Source organism: Scyliorhinus torazame, chromosome 11 (assembly GCF_047496885.1).
Source record: "Scyliorhinus torazame isolate Kashiwa2021f chromosome 11, sScyTor2.1, whole genome shotgun sequence".
In the NCBI taxonomy this organism is placed as follows: domain Eukaryota; kingdom Metazoa; phylum Chordata; class Chondrichthyes; order Carcharhiniformes; family Scyliorhinidae; genus Scyliorhinus; species Scyliorhinus torazame.
In genome coordinates this window covers 169,882,200-169,901,599 of record NC_092717.1, presented here as the reverse complement: position 1 = coordinate 169,901,599, position 19,400 = coordinate 169,882,200, and the positions used below count along the sequence as shown (strand labels likewise).

General features: G+C 43.0%; 1 protein-coding gene across 1 annotated transcript in view; it reads left to right on the top strand.

Annotated features, from left to right (window-relative positions):
• Window positions 1-17,700, top strand: part of pip4p2 (phosphatidylinositol-4,5-bisphosphate 4-phosphatase 2) — a 136,208-nt gene extending 118,508 nt beyond the window's left edge. The window contains exon 7 of the mRNA XM_072467996.1: window positions 16,662-17,700. Within this exon, the coding sequence (XP_072324097.1) occupies window positions 16,662-16,805 (144 nt within the window). The 3' untranslated portion in view covers window positions 16,806-17,700. The remainder of the gene's footprint in view (window positions 1-16,661) is intronic.
• The last annotated feature ends 1,700 nt before the right edge of the window (window positions 17,701-19,400 follow it).

Here is a 19,400-nt window from a genome sequence, read left to right as displayed (position 1 = left end):
TTCAATTCCTCCAAATATCATGGTCATCCTGCATGAGATCGCTGACAAACCCTCACCATTCCTACCGTCCAGCATGGCCTTAATGAGCTGCAGGCCACAACCGCTAGCTTGCATGTTCTCTTACACTACTCAATGTTCCCTATTTTTCGTCCACTGCCTCCGATCCTGGTGACCCCTCCCTTCACTCCTTCAGTAATGGTGAGCATCATCTTCTGGTGAAGGTGGACACCCCTGCGCAACTCCATGGCTGCGCGGCTCAAGCCCGGCCTTTGACTGCCTCTTTCCCTGAGCCACATTTGGATATTGAACCTGGGGTATAGCTGATTTATAATTGACGATGGACAGTTGATTGATAGGAGGCTCAAGGTTAGCAGGAATTGGATTGGATTTGTTTATTGTCACGTGTACCAAGGTACAGAGAAAAGTGTGCAGCCCAAGCCGATTATTTAGTACACGAAAAGGAAATACCTAATAGGGCAACACAAGGCATGCAGTGTAACTACATAAACACCGGCATCGGGCGAAGCATACAGGAGTGCAGTATTAATCAGGTCAGTCCATAAGAGGGTTGTTTAGCAGTCTGGTAACAACGGGGAAGAAGCTGTTTTTGAGTCTGTTTGATCGTGTTCTCAGACTTTTGTATCTCCTGCCCGATGGAAGTAGTTGGAAGAGTGAGTAAGCTAAGTGGGAGGGGTATTTGATTATGCTGCCCGTTCTCCCAAGCCAGTGGGAGGTGTAGTTAGAGTCAATGGATGGGAGGCGGGTTTATGTGATGGACTGGGCGGTGTTCACGACTCTCTGACGTTTCTTGCAGTCTTGGGCCAAGCAGGTGCCATACTAGGTTGTGGTGCAGCCAGATAGGATGCTTTCTATGGTGTACCTGTCAAAGTTGGTAAGAGTCAATGTGGACATGCTGAATTTCCTTAGTTTCCTGAGGAAGTATAGGTGCTGCTGCGCTTTCTTCGTGGTAGAGTCGACGTGGGTAGACCAGGACAGATTTTTGGTGATGTACACACCTAGGAATTTGAAGCTGTCAACCATCTCCACCTCAGCCCTGTTGATGCAGACAGGGGTGTGCAGAATACTTTGCTTCCTGAAGTAAATGACCAGCTCTTTGGTTTTACTGTCATTGAGGGAGAGATTGTTGTACTTGCACCACTCCACTAGTGTCTTGATATTCAGATATACATCATGGTGCAAACATACATACACACTGATGGACAGATCAACGGACCAATCAATACACACACAACATCACAGGCAAGAGCATACACACTATAAAACGGGGAACACGACACTTCCCGCTCATTCCAGCAGGAGACCGCTCAGGACACAGAGCTCACAGCAAGCCACTCAGACATTCACCATGTGCTGAGTGCTTCTCCAAGATAGTGTTAGGGCTAGGTCCACAGGTCAGAGGGTAATGAACGAACCACAGTAACCAGTTTACAGATGTTGTTATTGTTAGTAATAAAACTGTGTTGTACCATCCGCAACCATGTTGGTCCGTCTATGTAGCAGAGCACCCAACACGACAACTAGGTTCTCTATCTCCCTCCTGTATTCCGACTCGTCTTAGTTCGCGATCCGCCCCACTACAGTTGTGGCGTCAGCAAACTTGTAGCTTGCAGAGTCGCCACGCTTCCACAGATGTTCTCTTAGGTGTCGAAGGATACCAGGTGGATGATCAGGATTGAACATCACGTTATTTTGTTAGTTCACTATTTTATTTAAACAATGTTAACTATCAGTTATCATGTTGCTGTTTTTGTTGATTTGTAAGGGGGAAAAATTGTGTTTGAAAACTTTAATAAAATATATATATTTTTTAAAAGGATTGAACATCACGCCGTCGCATTCCTGACTAGTAGCAACACACCAAACAGCAGGGCAGTCACTGTAGGATCCGGCACTTTAACTTTTTTTTAATACTTAAAGTGCCAAATTCATTTTTTCCAATTTAAGGGGCAATTTAGCGTGGCCAGTCCACCTATCCTGTACATCTTTGGGTTGTGGGGGCGAAACCCACGCAAACACGGGGAGAATGTGCAAACTCCACAGGAGCAGCGATCCAGAGCCAGGATCGAACCTGGGACTTCGGTGCCGTCTGGCAGCAGTGCTAACCACTGCACCACCGTGCTGCCCTTACCCGGCACTTTAAAAACGAATGGAAAGCCACTAAGGGCAACACGGTAGCATAGTGGTTAGCACTATGGCTTCACAGCGCCAGGGTCCAAGGTTCGATTCCCGGCTTGGGTCATTGTCTGTGCGGAGTCTGCACGTTCTTCCTGTGTCTGCGTGGGTTTCCTCCGGGTGCTCCGGTTTCCTCCCACAGTCCAAAGATGTGCAGGTTAGGTGGATTGGCCATGCTAAATTGCCTTTAGTGTCCAAAAAGGTTAGGTGGGATTCCTGAATTACGGGGATAGGTTGGAAGTGTGGGTTTAAATGGGATGCTCTTTCGATGGGCCGGTGCAGACTCGATGGGCCCACGGCCTCCTTCCACACTGTAAATTCTATGATGCTCCCCACCCTGGCCCTGATATTGCAGCCCTGTCAGTGCAAGTCAGTTACACACAACCCTTGCTCTGAAAATCTTCAATCCTCACAATCCCTCCTGCCCAGGCGAGGATCCAGTGGCTGCAGCAGAAGGTGTGTGAGATGGGCTATGTGACTCTTCTGCATTTACCAGGGAGTCACATGGGGGTGTCCTCATTGAATGACCCTTGTGCCTTCTTGTCTGAGCTGTGGCAGCTGCTTGTGTGGTGGTGATAATATTGTGCAAGCATGCGGCTCTACACTGCCCAATGATAGTTATTGAGAGATGTGTGTCTTTGCTGGGAGCTTTGCAGCACTGAAATATGTAGCCACTGTTTAAAACATAAGTTCTGTCACAAAGCAGTTCAGCTGTACTGTACTGGCCCGAGATTCATGAGCTAACATAGTATGATACAAATGAGCCAAGACAGACCTGCGAGTCCGAGGGAAATTGCCTGAGTCTTAGTGCGTTAGCACTTTGTTTCAGCAATGCAGTTTTTGATCTGATGGGATTGTGTGCCAAAGAAGGTTTCATCAGTTACCGGTGTATCTGTCACGTGTGTCAACTAGGCTCTGCTAATCCCCTCCTTCATCTGCTGTGGAACTGTGAATCAAAGGAGTTCAATGGGGTGTCCCAACACATTTGGGTTCTGAGATTAACCATGGCCATGACCACAATTTGAATGGAGTGCTGACACAACTAGGAGGATGCATGGAAATCTACATGGACAGGAGACCTCACAGCTCTTGTATGAAACTGACAGCAGTCAACGCTAATGGTCAGGTGCCTGAAAGTACTATTTAAGGGCTTAGTGGCTAGTCTTTAACCGCACCATAAAGAGGTTCTGCCACGACAACTCCATCCTGGGATGGTGCCCCCCAAGTTCAACCCCTGTTTACCAACACGAGCCATACTCCCCGCAGGTTAGCAGGCAAACCCCTCCCTGCCTTACAGAATAAATTTGGAAGGGCACTTAACTCCTTGCTCCCCCTCAGAGTCCCTGGGCCAGGTCCCTCTTTTTGAGGGCTTGCACCAAATGAATGAGCATCACAGGAGGATAAATCAAATTATTGTGGATGCTGGAATCTGAAACACAAACTGAAAAGACTGTACAATCTCAGCAGGTCTCTGACAGCATCTGTGGAGAGAGCAGGGAGCTAACATATCGAGTCTGGATGACTCGTTCTCAAAGTTGGAGAGAACGGGAAATAGGGTCGGATTTATACTGTAGTGTGGGTGGACGCGGAGTGGTGGGGCTGGATAAGGAGTTAGCGATAGGTGGAAATTGACAAAGGTGTCATGCACAGAAAGCCAAATGGAAAATAAATGGGGGTGATTAAGGCTAAGAAGGGTGCTTATGGTGGCACATAAAGAGATTAGAATGTGTGAATCGCCGAACAAAGATGAGCAGTGTGTTAGAGGGCAACTAGGAACAGGGAACAGAAAAACAGGTGAATGGAAGAAATGAAAATAAATTGATAGAAATAAAAATGGGGTGCAAGTGAAGGAGAGAGTTCACAGTCTGAAGTTGTTGAACTTCAGTTCGGAAAGCTGTAGCGTGCCTAATCGGAAGATGAGGTGCGGGTCCTCCAGTTTGTGCTGGACTCCACTGGAACATTTCAGCAGGCCAAGGACAGACATGTGGACGAGAGCGAGGTGAGTTGAAATGGCAAACACGAGGAAGGTCTGGGTCCTGCTTGCGGGTGGACCAAATGTGTTGTACAAAGTGGACACCCAGTCTGTGTAGTTTCCAATATAGAGTAGACCACATTGGGAGCAACAAATGCAATAGAAGGTATAACACCTGCCCCATTACCACCTCCCTGCTCACCATCCCTGGGCCTAAACATTTCCCCCCCCCCCCCTCTACCTACCCCAATAACAGTACAAATCTGGCTCTATTTCCAGTTCTCTCCAGCTTTGACAAAGAGTCATCCAGACTCGGAATGTTAGTTCCCTTCTTTCCACAGATGCTGTCAGACCTACAGAGAATGTCCAGTATTTTGTGTATCTGCATCACAGGAGGATGTTGAATCAGGCTTCCAACCCGATGAATTGCATTCAAATGAATGTAGATTAGGACTTTGCATTCTCCCACTAGGCCTGGGCAGAAAGCCGGCCTGGTCTGGTGTCGCAGGCCAGGAGATTTTCAATGGGTTTGATATGTCTTGAACCATTGCTACCAATTCAACATTTCTTCTGTTTAATCACTAAAGTACAATCTACAATATAAAAAGTAACATGTCTTTCTCATGTATGGTAGTATAGTGGTTATGGTACTGAACTTGTAACCGAGAAGTTGAGTTTAAATGCCACCATAACTAGCAATTCAATGATTTACATTTCTGCTTAAATACATCTGGTTACATGTAGGGCATTGTTTATTTAGTTTATATTCATGCCCCTAACATCTCACCCACAACCATAGCTACTGAAGTGATTATACTTATGATCTTTGTTTTTAAACTTGGAGCATGTCCCAAGTGATGTGCAAATAGGTTTTTGTTTATGTTAATGAAGGTAACCACTGAGGTAGATGACATTGATAACCTTACACACAACCTCAAATGTATTTGGCTCATTAGTCCCAAATGTAATTTGATAATGCACTTCCAGCATAATCCATTATTTAGTTGCAGTGACTTACTTGTATAAACATTGAAAATCAATGCCAAATCACTGGCAGTAGAAAGATAATGAACATTGAAATTTCACGAGATGCAATCGAATGTCCTATGACCCCATTATGTTTCATGCAATCAACCAACCAGATGATACTCCGATCATCATTCTACCTTCTGACAAGATACATATCCTCTCCTTTTTAAATGGGCAAATTTTTTTTTTAATCCTGGAAGTCTGTCCCAGGAAATCACTACAGTCCCATTCTGGAGAATAAATTTCTTTGAATTTTAATCTTGTTATTAATATTCTGCTTATAAACATATTATTTAACTTGAGCATTGAATTGAATGACACATATATATGACCGACACCATTCAGAATTTTAAAGACCTGAATCACCTTTCTTTCTCTTTTTGTTTATCCAATGTAAATACATTAGCACCAATTTTAATTATTGTAATACCTCATATTAACAAAACAGAAATGACCTAAAAATGTCCTTTACCTTTGCAGTTCACAGTATTTGAAAGAAACCTAATACCTACAACTGTTTAATTTGATTGGTCACCTTTAGCATGGTAGCACAGTGGTTAGCTGTGTGCTAGCCAGCACCAGGGACCTGGGTTCAACTCCCAGTTTGGGTCACTGTCTGTGTGGAGTCTGCAATTTCTCCCCGTGTCTGTGTGGGTTTCCTCCGAGTGCTCTGGTTTCCTCCCACAAGTCTCGAAAGATGTGCTTGTTAGGTGAATTCGATATCCTGAATTCTTCCTCCGTGTACGCAAACAGGTGGCGACTCGGAGATTTTCACAGCAACTTCATTGCAGTGTTAATGTAAGCCTACTTTTGACACAGATTATCATAACTATTAATATTAAAATCGGGCTTTACTGAGTCAAGGGAGGCAATCTCCTAGCATACCTAGAATATACAGCATAGGAACAGGCCATGACCTAGCAGTCGATCCTGGTGTTTATGCCCCTTCCAAACCTCCTCCTATCTATATTCATTTAAAATCTACCATTGTTATCCTCTATTCCTTTCACCTTCATTAGCTTGACTAGCTTCCCTTCAATCCATCCATATTATTCATTTCAACCGCTTCCTGTGGAAGTAACTTCCATGTTCTTACTCCTCTTTGGGGGAAAATGTTTCTTCTATATTCTCTATTTGACTTCTTGGTAATTTAAATTGGTGTTCTCTAATTGTGCTGTTCCCCAGAAGTGGAACATTTCTCTCTGTATCCACTCTCTCTGTATCCACTACATTAAAACCATTCAGAATTTTAAATGTCTCTGTTAGGTTGACCCACCTGTTCATCATTTCCTGATTATATATGTATATATCCACACATTGTGGTTTTGAATCCAAAGTCTAAATCATTAATCTTGAGTTGTGAACAGTCGTGCTCTAAGCTGTGATCCTGTGGAATCCTTCTGCCAATTGAACTGCCCCACCATTATGTCACTTGTCTCCTGACTCCAAATTCTCTGATCTTATTGATAAGTCTATTCTGGGGCACCTTATCAAAGGCCATTTGAAAATTCAAATATATTACATCTTTACGGCATTACCTTTATCTGTTTGTTCTCTTGCCACCTCAAAACATTTAATAAGGTTAGCCAAGCAAGATTTTCCCTTTTGAAATATGTATGATTATATGAATTGGGAACAGCAGCGGGCCATTTAGCCCTTTGAGCATGCTTCACTATTTGATAAATATCATGGCTGATTTGATTCTGGCATCAGTTCCAATTTCCTGCTTACCCCCTTGACTCATTCAATCAAGAGCACCACGTTTAAAATATTCAATAACTAAGCCGCCACTGCTTTCTGGGGAAGAGTATTCCACAGACTAACAACCCTCTGCAAGAAAAATATTATCCTCAATTCTATCTTCAATGGAAGATCCCTCGTCTTTAAACTGCCCTGGGTTCTAGCCTTTCTCATAAGCAGAAACATCCTTTCAACGTCCATCCTGTCAAGGGCACTCAGGATTATGTATGTTTTAATAAGATCACCTGTCAATTCTCTAAACTCCAGTGGATACAGGCTCAATCTGTTCAACCTTTCCTCATAATATAATTTGTTCATTGCTGTTGAGTGAATCTTTCCTGAACTGCTTCTAATGCAATTATATTCTTAAGAAAATAGATCAGAACTGTACACCATCCTCCAGATATGGTCTCAGAAATGCCTGGTACAATTGTCACAAACCTTCCAAACTGTTTTATTCCATTTGCCTTGCATCAAATACCAAAATCTGATTTGCCTTCCTAATCGCTTGCTATACCTGCATCTATCTCTTTGTGATTCACGTACCATGTCATGAGAGTGTTCCTTTAAGAAATGTTTTTGTCTTATCACATGGCTTCAGTGATGTCATTGTGTGGGTGGAGCTGGGCTGTGGCTCTGGATTTTTACTTTTGTTTTTGAGTTGGTTGAACTTTCGCTTTGAGCTTGAACTGGTTTGGACAGCACAGGTTGGAAAAGAAGGTTTTTTGTTTCTCTATCTGCATTTTAAAAGATGCTTCCAGACTGAATACCTTGAAAAAAAAATTGTTTTCTGGAAGAAAACTGTTTTGGAAAGGACACACGAGCATCCAAACCAGGTCTTGAGTGCTGTATGCTGGGCCACATCTTTGAAAAGGGGTTTTCTGGTTTATGGGATCTTGTTATTAAATTGGAACAGCTTAAGGGGGAAATTTATTAAGGACTATACATAGAGTTCTGGAGCTGTTATTTATAGAATTTACAGTGCAGAAGGAGGCCATTCGGCCCATCAAGTCTGCACCGGCTCTTTGAAAGAGCACCCTCCCCAAGCCCACACTCCCACCCTAGCTCCATAACCCAGTAACCCCACCCAACACTAAGGGCAAATGTGTGAGGTATTTATGTTGGTAGTTGATAAAAATGCTTGCTGTGTGTTTATACAAATGTTAACTAAATTTGTTTTTGATTAAAAGTGTTTAAGACCTCTGTTGAATAACACCTGAAAGGCAGCCCCTTGTCCTCATCGTAACCAAAATAAATAAACAGTTGTAGCTCAGGTGAGCTCCGTGATGTACTTTGGAGTTTTCTAAACCCTTGTCCATAACAAATTGGGGGCTCGTCAGGGATAAAAGTCTATCTTTCGTGATTGGGTTGGCTTTGTGAACTTAAAGACAGTGAGGGGTGAGCATATTTGTGTTTGCTTTTCAGGTGGTGTATTCCAGTTTAAGTAGGGAGTGTGTTGTGGACAGTGGCACTTTCAGAGGCTCAGATGTTTTGGGGGGTGGAGAAGATCACACGCAGTACCTTACAAACAGAGACTAGAAAAAGGCTTTTAGATTTGGCAAACACATTTGCAGTTAACATTGCCTAATAAAATATGAAAATAAGAGGTAATTGCGGCGGTAGCTAGGCATTTAAAATTGCCTGAGACACAGTCAGAATCATTGGAAATGGCAAGAATTCAATTACAGATCAAGCAGCTTGAACTTGAAAAAAAATTAAAGCAGCTTGAATATGAAATGAGGGAAAAAAAGAGAAAGGGAGGTACAGATCAGGGAAAAAGAAAAAGAGAGAGGAAAAAGAAAAGGAGAGAGAAGAAAAGGAGAGATACTTTGAACATCAGAAAATGGCCATGAAATGTGAAAGTCAGTTAAAATTGGTGGATGTAATGAGAAAGTACAGTTTGAGGATAGCGATGAGGACAGTGAGAAAGACCACCATAGTCGAAGGCATGGTGGGGATCTATTTAAATATGTTGAGCATTGCCAAGGTTTGATGAGAAGGAGGTAGAAGCCTTCGTTTCATTTGAGAAGGTAGTTAAACAAATGAAGTGGCCACAGGACATGTGGGTATTACTGATTCAAACAAAGTTGGTAGGTAGAGCTAGTGAAGTGTTTGCATCACTATCAGAGAAGGTATCTGGGAACGCATGAGGAGGTGAAAAAATCCATCTTGGGTGCATATGACCTAGTGCTGAAGCGTACTGACAAAGGTTTAGAAATTTAAGGAAAGAACCAGGTCAAACATACATGGAGTTGAAAGGATCAGAATAATTGTGATAGGTGGATAATGGCTTTGAAAATAGGCCAAACGTATGAAGCTCTTGGAGAAATGATAATTTTGGAGGGGTTTAAAAATTAAATTACTGATGTAGTGAGAACTCATGTGGAAGAGCAGAGGGTTAAAACCGAGAGATTAGCAGCGGAAATGGCAGATGATTATGAATTAGTTCATGAATCAAAGTTTGGCTTCCAACATCAGTTTCATCCTGTGAGGGATAGAAACTGGGGAAAAGAGAAATACTCAAGTGGTAAAGGTAAAGGGGATCTGATGGGACATTGTAAGGAGAGTGTACCTCAGATTAAAAAATAAATCCAGAAGGATGGAAGAGATATGAAAAGTTTCAGATGTTTTTACTGTAATAAACTAGGCCATGTAGGTAGGGAGGTGGAGGTAGTGATCGCAATGGATGCAGAAATGGCTTTTGATCGGGTAGAATGGGATTATCTGTGGGAGGTACTTGGACGGTTCGGATTTGGGCGGGGCTTTATTGACTGGGTCACGTTGCTGTATCAAGCTCCTGTGGCAAGCGTATGGACGAATAGGACAACATGGACTATTTTAGACTGCACCAGGGGACGAGACAGGGATGCCCCCTCTCCCCACTGTTGTTTGCACTAGCTATAGAACCATTGGCAATTGCTATGAGAGCCTCAAGGGGCTGGTCCGGGGAGGGGAGGGGGTTGGGCGGGTGGAGCGGAGCACAGTGTCTCGCTCTATGCAGACGACCTGCTTCTGTATGTATCGGACCCAATAGAGGGGATGGAAGAAATCATGAGGATTCATGGGGGATTTGGCCGGTTTTCGGGGTATAAGCTAAATATGGGGAAAAGTGAGATGTTTGCGGTCCAGGCGAGGGGACAGGAGAGGCGATTGGGGGAGCTGCCGTTTAGATTAGTAGGGGGAAGCTTTAGGTACGTAGGCATTCAAGTGGCGCGGGAATGGGACCGGCTGCATAAATTAAATCTGGCCCGACTCGTGGACCAAATGAAGGACAATGTTCGGAGATGGGACGAGCTCCCGTTGTCATTAGCTGGGAGGGTGCAGACGGTGAAGATGATGGTCCTCCCGAGATTCCTGTTCGTGTTTCAATGTCTCCCCATCTTTATTCCGCAGTCCTTTTTTAAATGGGTCAACAAAGTGATCACTGGCTTTGTCTGGGTGGGCAAGACCCCGCGAGTAAGGAAGGTGATGCTTGAGAAGAGCCGGGGAGAGGGCGGGCTGGCGCTGCCAAATTTTAGTAACTGTTACTGGGTGGCGAATATAGCCATGATCAGGAAGTGGGTGGTGGGGGCGGGGTCAGCAGGGGAGTGTATGGAGGCAGTTTCATGCAAGGGTACCAGTCTGGGGGCATTGGTAACTGTGCCTCTGCCGTTCCCACCGGCACGGTATTCCATCAGCCCCGTGGTGGTGGCGGTCCTGAGAGTCTGGGGACAATGGAGGAGATGTGTGGGAGCAGAGGGAGCATCAGTCTGGTCCCCAATCTTTAAAATCACCGGTTTGCCCCAGGAAGTATGGATGGGTGGTTCCGGATATGGCGGACAGCAGGTATTGAGTGGATGGGGGATATGTTTATCGAGGGAGCTTTCAGAGTATGAGGGCGCTGGAGGAGAAGTTTGGGTTGACGAGGGGAAACAAATTTGGGTATCTACAGGTGCAGGACTTCCTACGTAAACAGGTGTCAACCTTCCCGCTCCTACCGCTAAGGGGGATTCGGGACAGGGTAGTTTCCAGAGGGTAGGTAGGAGAAGGGAGCGTCTCTGACACTTATAAGGAACTTATGGGGTCAGAGGAGACACAGATCGAGGAGCTGAAGCGCAAGTGGGAGGAGGAGCTGGGAGGAGAGGTAGAGGATGGTCTGTGGGCGGACGCGTTGAGTCAACGCGTCCGCAACATGTGCCAGGCTCAGCTTGATACAATTCAAGGTCGTTCACCGGGCTCATATGACAGCGGCCCGGATGAGCAGATTCTTTGGGGTGGGGGACAAGTGCAAAATGTGCAGGAGGACCAGCAAACCATGTCCACATGTTCTGGGCATGTCCGAAGCTTAGAGGATTTTGGCAGGGGTTTGCGGATGTCATGTCCACGGTGTTAAAAACAAGGGTGGCACCGAGTCCAGAGGTGGCGATTTTTGGGGTGTCGGAAGACCCGGGAATCCAGCAGGAGAAAGAGGCAGACGTTCTGGCCTTTGCTTCCCTGGTAGCCCAGAGATGGATACTATTAGCTTGGAGGGACTCAAAGCCCCCGAAGTCGGTGACCTGGCTATCGGACATGGCTAGCTTTCTGTTTGGAGAAAATCAAGTTCACCTTGAGAGGGTCACTGTTAGGGTTCGCCCGGAGGTGGCAATCGTTCGTTGACTTCTTCGCGATAAATTAATCGTCAGCAGAGGGGGGGGGGGGGGGGGTTAGTTTAGCTTAGAGTAGGGGGTTAATAAAGGTGGGACCTGTAAGGAAGGGAGACGGCTTTTGCACTTTGTATATAGTTTCATGTACATTGTTTGTTTTGTTATTGTAATAGCAAAAATACCTCCATAAAATCTTTATTAAAAAAAAAATAAACTAGGCCATGCAAAGTCATACTTATCATAGAATCATAGAATTTACAGTGCCCATCGAGTCTGCACCAGCCCTTGGAAAGAGCACACTACCCAAACCCACACCATCGCTCTATCCCCGTAACTCAGTCACCCCACCCAACCATTTTGAACATTGTGGGCAATTTAGCATTGCCAATCTACCTAACCTGCACATCCTTGGACTGTGGAGGAAACCTGAGCACCCGGAGGAAACCCAACCAGACACGGGGAGAACATGCAGACTCCGCACAGACAGTGACCCAAGCCGGGAATCGAACCTGGGACCCTGGAGCTGTGAAGCAACTGTGCTAACCACTATGCTACTGTGCTGCCCCTAATGTTGGGGGTTGAAGAAAAGCATGGGAAGGCTGATGTGGTAAAACAGGATAAGCCAGTGGGGTTTGTTAAAATGGTAAAGGAAAGCTCAATTGAAGCAAAGGAAGTGCAAAAGATTGTACAGCCTGGTCAAGAGGTGATTGATAAGAAGGTGCCATATCTCTTTAAAGAATTTACTTGTGTGGGTAAAGTTTACACATGTGTACCAGGAGGAGTAGGTAAAGAAGTCAGAATTTTAAGAGATATGGGAGCTAGTCAATCTTTGATGGTAAGAGATGAGGAGTTATGTAGTTTGGGAGGAATATTGCCAGAAAAGATGGTAATATGTGGAATTCAGGGTGAGAAAGAGTAGTGTTCCGTTATATAAGGTAAGGCTGGAAAGTCCAATGAAGAGTGGTGAAGTGGTAGTAGGAGTAATAGAGAAACTATCTTGTCCAGGGATACAGTTTATTTTGGGTAATGATATAGCTGGATAGCAGGTAGACATATCTTAGTAATCCCTGTTCTATCAGTCTAGTTCCTCCCAACACGTGTTTGTAGCGCCCCAGTTTTATAGGGAATCTATGTGCATTACTGTACAGACATTTTAACTTTTTTAAGAGGAATTCCTCAGGGTAAGTGCACAGGTCTAGCAGGCAGTAAAGAAGGCAAAAGGTATGTTGGTCTTCTCAGCGAGAGTATTTGAGTATAGGGATGTTTTACTGCAATTGTATAGGGCATTGATGAGGTCACACCTCGAATATTGTGTGCAGTTTTGATTTCCTTATCTGAGGAAGGATGTTCTTGCTATGAAGGCAGTGCAACAAAGGTTTTACCAGGCTGATTGCTGGGATGCCAGGACTGTCATATGGGAAGAGGCTAAGTCAGTTTGGATTATGTTCTTTTGAGTTTAGAAGAATGAGAGTGGATCTCCTAGAAACTTAGAAAATTCTCTAGGGGTCATAGTTTGAGGATAAGGGGTAAATCTTTTAGGACTGAGATGAGAAGAAATTTCTTCACCCAGAGAGTAGTGAATCTGTTGAATTCACTGCCACAGAAAGTAGTTGAGGCCGAAAAGTTGTGATTTCAAGAAGGAATTAGAAATAGCTCTTGGGGCTAAAGGGATCAAAGGACATGGGTGGAAAGGCGGCATCAGGATATTGAACTTTGTGATCAGCATGAATGGCTGACCATGCTTGAATGGTCGAACGGCCTCTTCCCGCTCCTATTTTCGATGCATGTTTCATGTTTACCCATCCTTTTAGAATCCTGTTTATTCCTTTGACATCAATGTCCTCATTTACTTTATTCTTGCCTTGCTCCCCCATCCTATTTGTTTATACTTTGGTTTCTTACATTTCTAACCAATCCATCCCCCGATATTGCTAGGTTAAAGCCATTTCCCTCTCCCAATTTACCCTTTCCGTGAGGAAATGTCATCATCTTTATCAGCTTAGGGTTGGTTGGACTTCTTAGCCGGGAAATTGGGTTGTGACTATTTTTGCAGGTGTTGTGGATGTGGGTGGGAGTATGAGGTAGGTCATGCTTTCTGTGAATAAAAAATAAGGTCCAAGATGCTCCAGATATTGAATCTCTGGCCATAATTTAAGCTTGCTGGTGGCGAGCCTGCCAGTAAAGAGGACTCCCAAGTGTGGGCACCTTTTAGTGTTGTAAAAAGCCTCTGGATTCTGGGACTGAGTTGGGATGGGATATGGACTGGAGCAGAGTGGGAATTAGAATTAGTAATCCGGTCAAGAGTGAGGGTGTTAGATTTGGAGTTTTGGAAGGGAGCGGTGACAAAGCATGAAGGGGTTAAGTGTGGCTTCTGCTTGATCCACATTCAGTTAAGTGATTTACCTTTATTGCAAGCAATTTCTGGGACCAGTTTTACTGAGTGATTGTGCAAAAGGCCTAGCGTCAAGCACGGGTAAAAGCATGCCTTGTATTTTCCCTTATCCAGTATTTACAGCTGGAAATATGTGCACTCTTCTTACCTGCCATATTGAAGGAGCCTTATTAGTTCATGAATTGTACATGAATTACTCATTGGGGAAGGTTCTGATCAATAACCATTTTATCTTTGGTATACCGTCACATGCATTGCACGATCACTATTTTCTTTTCTTGCTTTTGTTAATAGGATATTTAAAAAGTGATTTATAAGTGTTCTTCTGGTTAAAAGGAGACTTGCTAAACAAATCTTTATGCAGAGAAATCTAAGCATTTATGCATATTTGTCTGTCAGCCGTGAGCCCTTGTTTACAACATCTAGCTCTTTTATAATTAAGCCACAAGATATTTCCTCGTTGGAGTTCGCTTTCTCTAGGAGATATTAAAAACCTGAAGCAAGGTTTCCTGTACTGGACTATCTGCTGACCGATGGAGAGGCACTGCTGGCTGATTCCCTTATTGTATTTTCCAGAGATAAATGTCTTTTTTTTTAATGTAGCAAGTATGGAAATATACTCAATACATAAAAATCACCAGGTTCAGGATATCAGTAAGGTAATTTTCAGGAGGTAATTTTCATTTTTGATGGTAGTACATGAAAGTCAATGGATTGGATATGTAATGGGTGGCCAATGTGTTACCATCAGTTTCCACTTCTCTTATTACTTCTGACTTACTCATATTTTACTTCTGGTTCCCTTAAATTTGAATGTCTCACTTTAGATGTCTGGATCAGTCTTGTCATGATAACATAAGAAGTAACAGCAGGAGTGGTAGCAGTTGTTTTTTTAGCCAAAACATTACATAGCACTGCTGAACAACAACATTACATCCTTATTTTGTTAGTGTTCTACCCTTCTGCAAATGAAACCATTACATATTTGCTTTCCTGTTAAACCGCGAGAAACAAACTCTACGGATGGCTTCATTTCCCATTCTGGTGTCTTTCATTATTGAAGAGAGTACATTTAAAAACTTTGCATTTTGCACCAATACTGTTCTCGATGTGGCAATTGGGTGTATGTATATAACTTCCTGAGATCAGTAAAACTGCAGTTTAGTTTGGCTGCTTAGGAAGGAAAGCTGGTTGTCCAAGTTTGGTCTTTTCTGAATGTGCAGATAATTTTACAGCACTGATACATGACATGGGTTTTTTGAGATTGTGAATCCCAAGTGGTCTGTCAAAACCATACAACATGGTGCGCCTAGACTTTCCAAAAATCATTTGATAAAGTACCTTTTGGGGAGTGTAACTTGGAGTGGATAAGAAATTGGCTGAAGAATGGAGAACAGAGCAGCTGTGCTATGGTATGGAGATTATTGAGTAAGACTGAGGGAATTGGTTTGAATTAGGGAGTAGATGCCATGGGCTGGATTCTCTGATTTTGAGGCTATGTCGGGACAGGTTAGCAGCCGCGCCACGTAAAACACAAGGCCTTCACAAAATAAATGGCTAGAGAATTGCTGGGTCTGTGGCCGCGCATGCGCACGGTGACGACCTGCAGCGGTCGTGCCATACAACATGGTGCCGGCTGCGCGCGGACCCGACCTGCCAGATAGTGCCCCCTTGGACATCCCCTCGCCGAAGCCCGCCCAGCCCCACGACTGTGGCGGCGCTGGACACAGTCCGCAGCTGCTACACCAGGTTCACGAAAACTGAGAGCACAAATGAACCGCGCGGTCGTGAACTCGGCCCTTCGGGAACGGAACATCGGAGGAGGGACTTCAGGTAACATCCTGAGGCTGTCCCAATGGCGTGCGGCGTACTCCCTGATGATTCCGTTTTGGATGGAGCGGAGCATCCGAAAAGAGGCACCCCACCCCCACCCCAATTTGATCGTGTAAAGGGATTCTCTGCCCGATCGCCGATTACGATGTCGGCGTCGGCAAGAAGAGAATTCCGCCCCGTATCTTTCTGAAAGGCTGGACTAAGCTGGGAGAATTTCCTTCCTCATTTATATTCATTTTGTGATCTCCTTTATAATTGTCAGTTTGCCATGTAGCTCAGTATTACCAAATTTAAATGAATTTATGAAAAGTGTAATCAATTTGCCTCTGGTCAATCTTACAAATCATGATTTTGTGATGTGTTGTGCCTGATGATATAATTTATTTTAAAAATGCAAAATCTCAATACTTATGTAAGAAAATATACATGTCTCATCTTATTCCATGACTTAGCATTGAGCGGCACGGTAGCACAGTGGTTGGCACTGCTGCTTCACAGCGTCAGGAACCCGGGTTCAATTCCCGGCTTGGGTCACTGTGCGAAATCTGCACGTTCTCTCCGTGTCTGCATGGATTTCCTCCGGTCCAGTTTCTTCCCACAAGTCTCAAAAGACGTGCTTATCAGGTGAATTGGACATTCTGAATTCTCCCTCAAGCATACCCGAACTGGCCCCGGAGTGTGGCGACTGGGAGATTTTCACAGCAACTTCATTGCAATGTTAATGTAAGCCTACTTGTGACAATAAAGATTATTAATATTTTCTGTGCCAGTGGTAACTGGTGGCTAGTCAATGAACTTCAAATAAATAATTCATGCATGTGTTGAACTGTGCGTTTGGCCGTCAAAATGCAATAGCTAACTATTGTCTCCTTTTTCAAAGGTTGGGACTCAAGAATTCGCCAGACGTTACACTGCAACATACGTTTCCTGGGTTTTTGCTTATCTTCTAGGCTTGATCTGTCTAATCCGAGCTTGTTATTGGGGAGCCATCAAAGTTAGCTATCCTGAGCACACCTTTGCATAGAAAAATCATTCATCCACTGTGGAAAATGCAATGGTCTACAAAATCTTTACTCCAAGTTAATGGACATTTTCAAGTTAATCTAAATCAACTTCATATAACTGATTAGGTCCAAAGAGGATAATGGTGTTAGAACATGTGCATATTGCACTAAAATGTAAGCAAGTAGACTTTTTTGTTGCATCTAGATTGTGTTTTTAAAATACATGCTGAATTTAATTTGTTTGCAGTGTACAATTCAACTTGTTGTAGTTAAATTTTGTTACAATCTGTTGAAAATCTCTGTTGAAATTATTTGCTTTTTCTGGTAGCAGTAGTATTTTCAATGTTTGTCGGTGCCATTGATAATATTCTTTCCAATTGCAACAGAGAAACATTGTAACAGAAGAAACTGTCTTTGTACACAATATTTCTATACCAGCATGATGTTTAAATTACTCCCTTAAATCTGAACATTCTAGACAAACTGCATCATAGCTAAGTAATAAAAATAAGTTCTATATGTTATATTTTGAATACTTTCATACTTTTAAGTATTTGCTTTTTAGAGTATTAAGGCTTTTTAAAATGCCTATGGTCAAAGCATTATGGTGGCAATAGTTAGTGATGCTTGACTTATCGGATCATATTTATCTCATTGTATAACTATCCATACTATAATCATTCTGACAGACCACTAAGCAGAAAAGCATCAGGAAAAGTACAAATATTTGCTATTATCATAATGGAATTATCTAATTTAAGAATAAACACAAACTTCAGCCATTGAATGTAATGTCAAAATTTGTACCAAATTAATCACAGATCCATTAACTCTCTTGCTTTGCTGAACTGGATGCATTCTTTTTTTAAGAAAGGTGATCAAAACTATCCTACAAATAAAACAAATATTTGTTGACTATCGTGTTAATTTTATGACTGAACAGTCATGCAAATTTACAATTATGAGGCATGTTGCTAATTTTTAGCTGTGAAAAGATATAGATGGGTTAGGTGAGTGGACAAAAATCTGGCAACTAGACTACAATATGGGAAAATGTAAAATTGATCATTTTAATGGAATAAATAAAAAAAGTATTCTTAATAGAGGCTCCACACATCGAGCCCGACAACTCCTTTAGAAATGACGGGTAGTTCCTGATCCTGATGCTTGAATACTCACCCTCATTCTCATTTTTGCCAGCGTAAGTTAAGGGTGCGGATAGCCAGTGTACAAGCAGCACTCTGCCATTGCAGGCTCCATTGCGGGAGTGGGCATGTCAATCCCCTTCCTGCCCCCCATCCCTCCCCACAATTTTTAAAGGAGTTGGACCCAAAGTGGTTCATGGCACCTTGGAGGAGTCATGAACCACGAAGAAGCCCTAGTCCTTGGTTGGTAACCAAACATAAATAGCTGTTCAGCAGTCTCTTTCAGATGTATTGCACCTCTTACCTTCTCGTAAAGCTTTCAATCAATCTCAGACATTTCAAAAAGCTTTTATCCACTTCAGATTTCTGTACAAATGCAAATAGGCATTGAAAAACCATGTGAAGAAAAATTTATTACGAGATGTCAGTCAAACAAAACCAATCCCCTCTGCAAGTTGTGTCAACATTACCTGCTGAGCTAAGCGGCTTATTCTTTGATCTCAGCTAAACAGCCCGAACAGGTGACGGAATATGGCGACTAGGGGCTTTTCACAGTAACTTAATTGAAGCCTACTTGTGACAATAAGGGATTATTATTATTATTTATGAGGCCATCATCAAAAGCAGATGTCATGGCCATCATTTGTAATTTTATATGAAGTTATTTTATGTGATTTATTGATGTCTATTTGTTTACACAAATGCCTGAAGTGGATAAAAGTGTCTGACATTGATACTATAAATGGTTGTGATTCATTGGCACTTACAAGACAGGTAATCAGCTGAGCAGTTTTCTTCAAAGGGACATTTTCAAAGTTTCTGCTTATGTTTTCAGTTTCATAATTTCAGATTTGTCAATGGCTCATTTGTTCTATACATAATGGATACTGAGAGTGGATATTGTTATGGGTCAGGGTTTAGAGAACCCCAAAGGGTATCATGGAGTTCACCTGCCCACAACTTTTAATAGATTGTGGTATGGGGAACACACGGCCCACACTACAGGTGTGGTACAGCAGAAATGGAAAAGTATTTTTTTAAAGCAAAACAATGTTTATTCTATGAACTCAAGTTAACCTTTTTAAAGCATACTGTGAACATCTTAGCAACCAGTAATTCAAATACAACCCCCAAAGAATACAACACTAAGTAATCCTTTAAGCTTTCCTTTTAACATCTATAAGACTTAAAACGCCTTTTACCAGAAGCACATCAGGTTAAAGTCACTACTGTTATTAGTTTTAAATCACCAGGATCGATTTAGTCTTTAGATTATAGAGAGATTCATACACCTTCTGGCTGTGATTGCAGCTATCCAGCTCTGAAAACGAAACTAAAACACACCCTGCAGCCTGTTCAAAAACAAAAGTGAAAAGCTGACAGACAGCCCAGCTCAACTCACTCTCTGACATCACTGCAGTAGTAAACACCCATTTCTTAAAGGCACTCTCACTACAGATATTTATATGC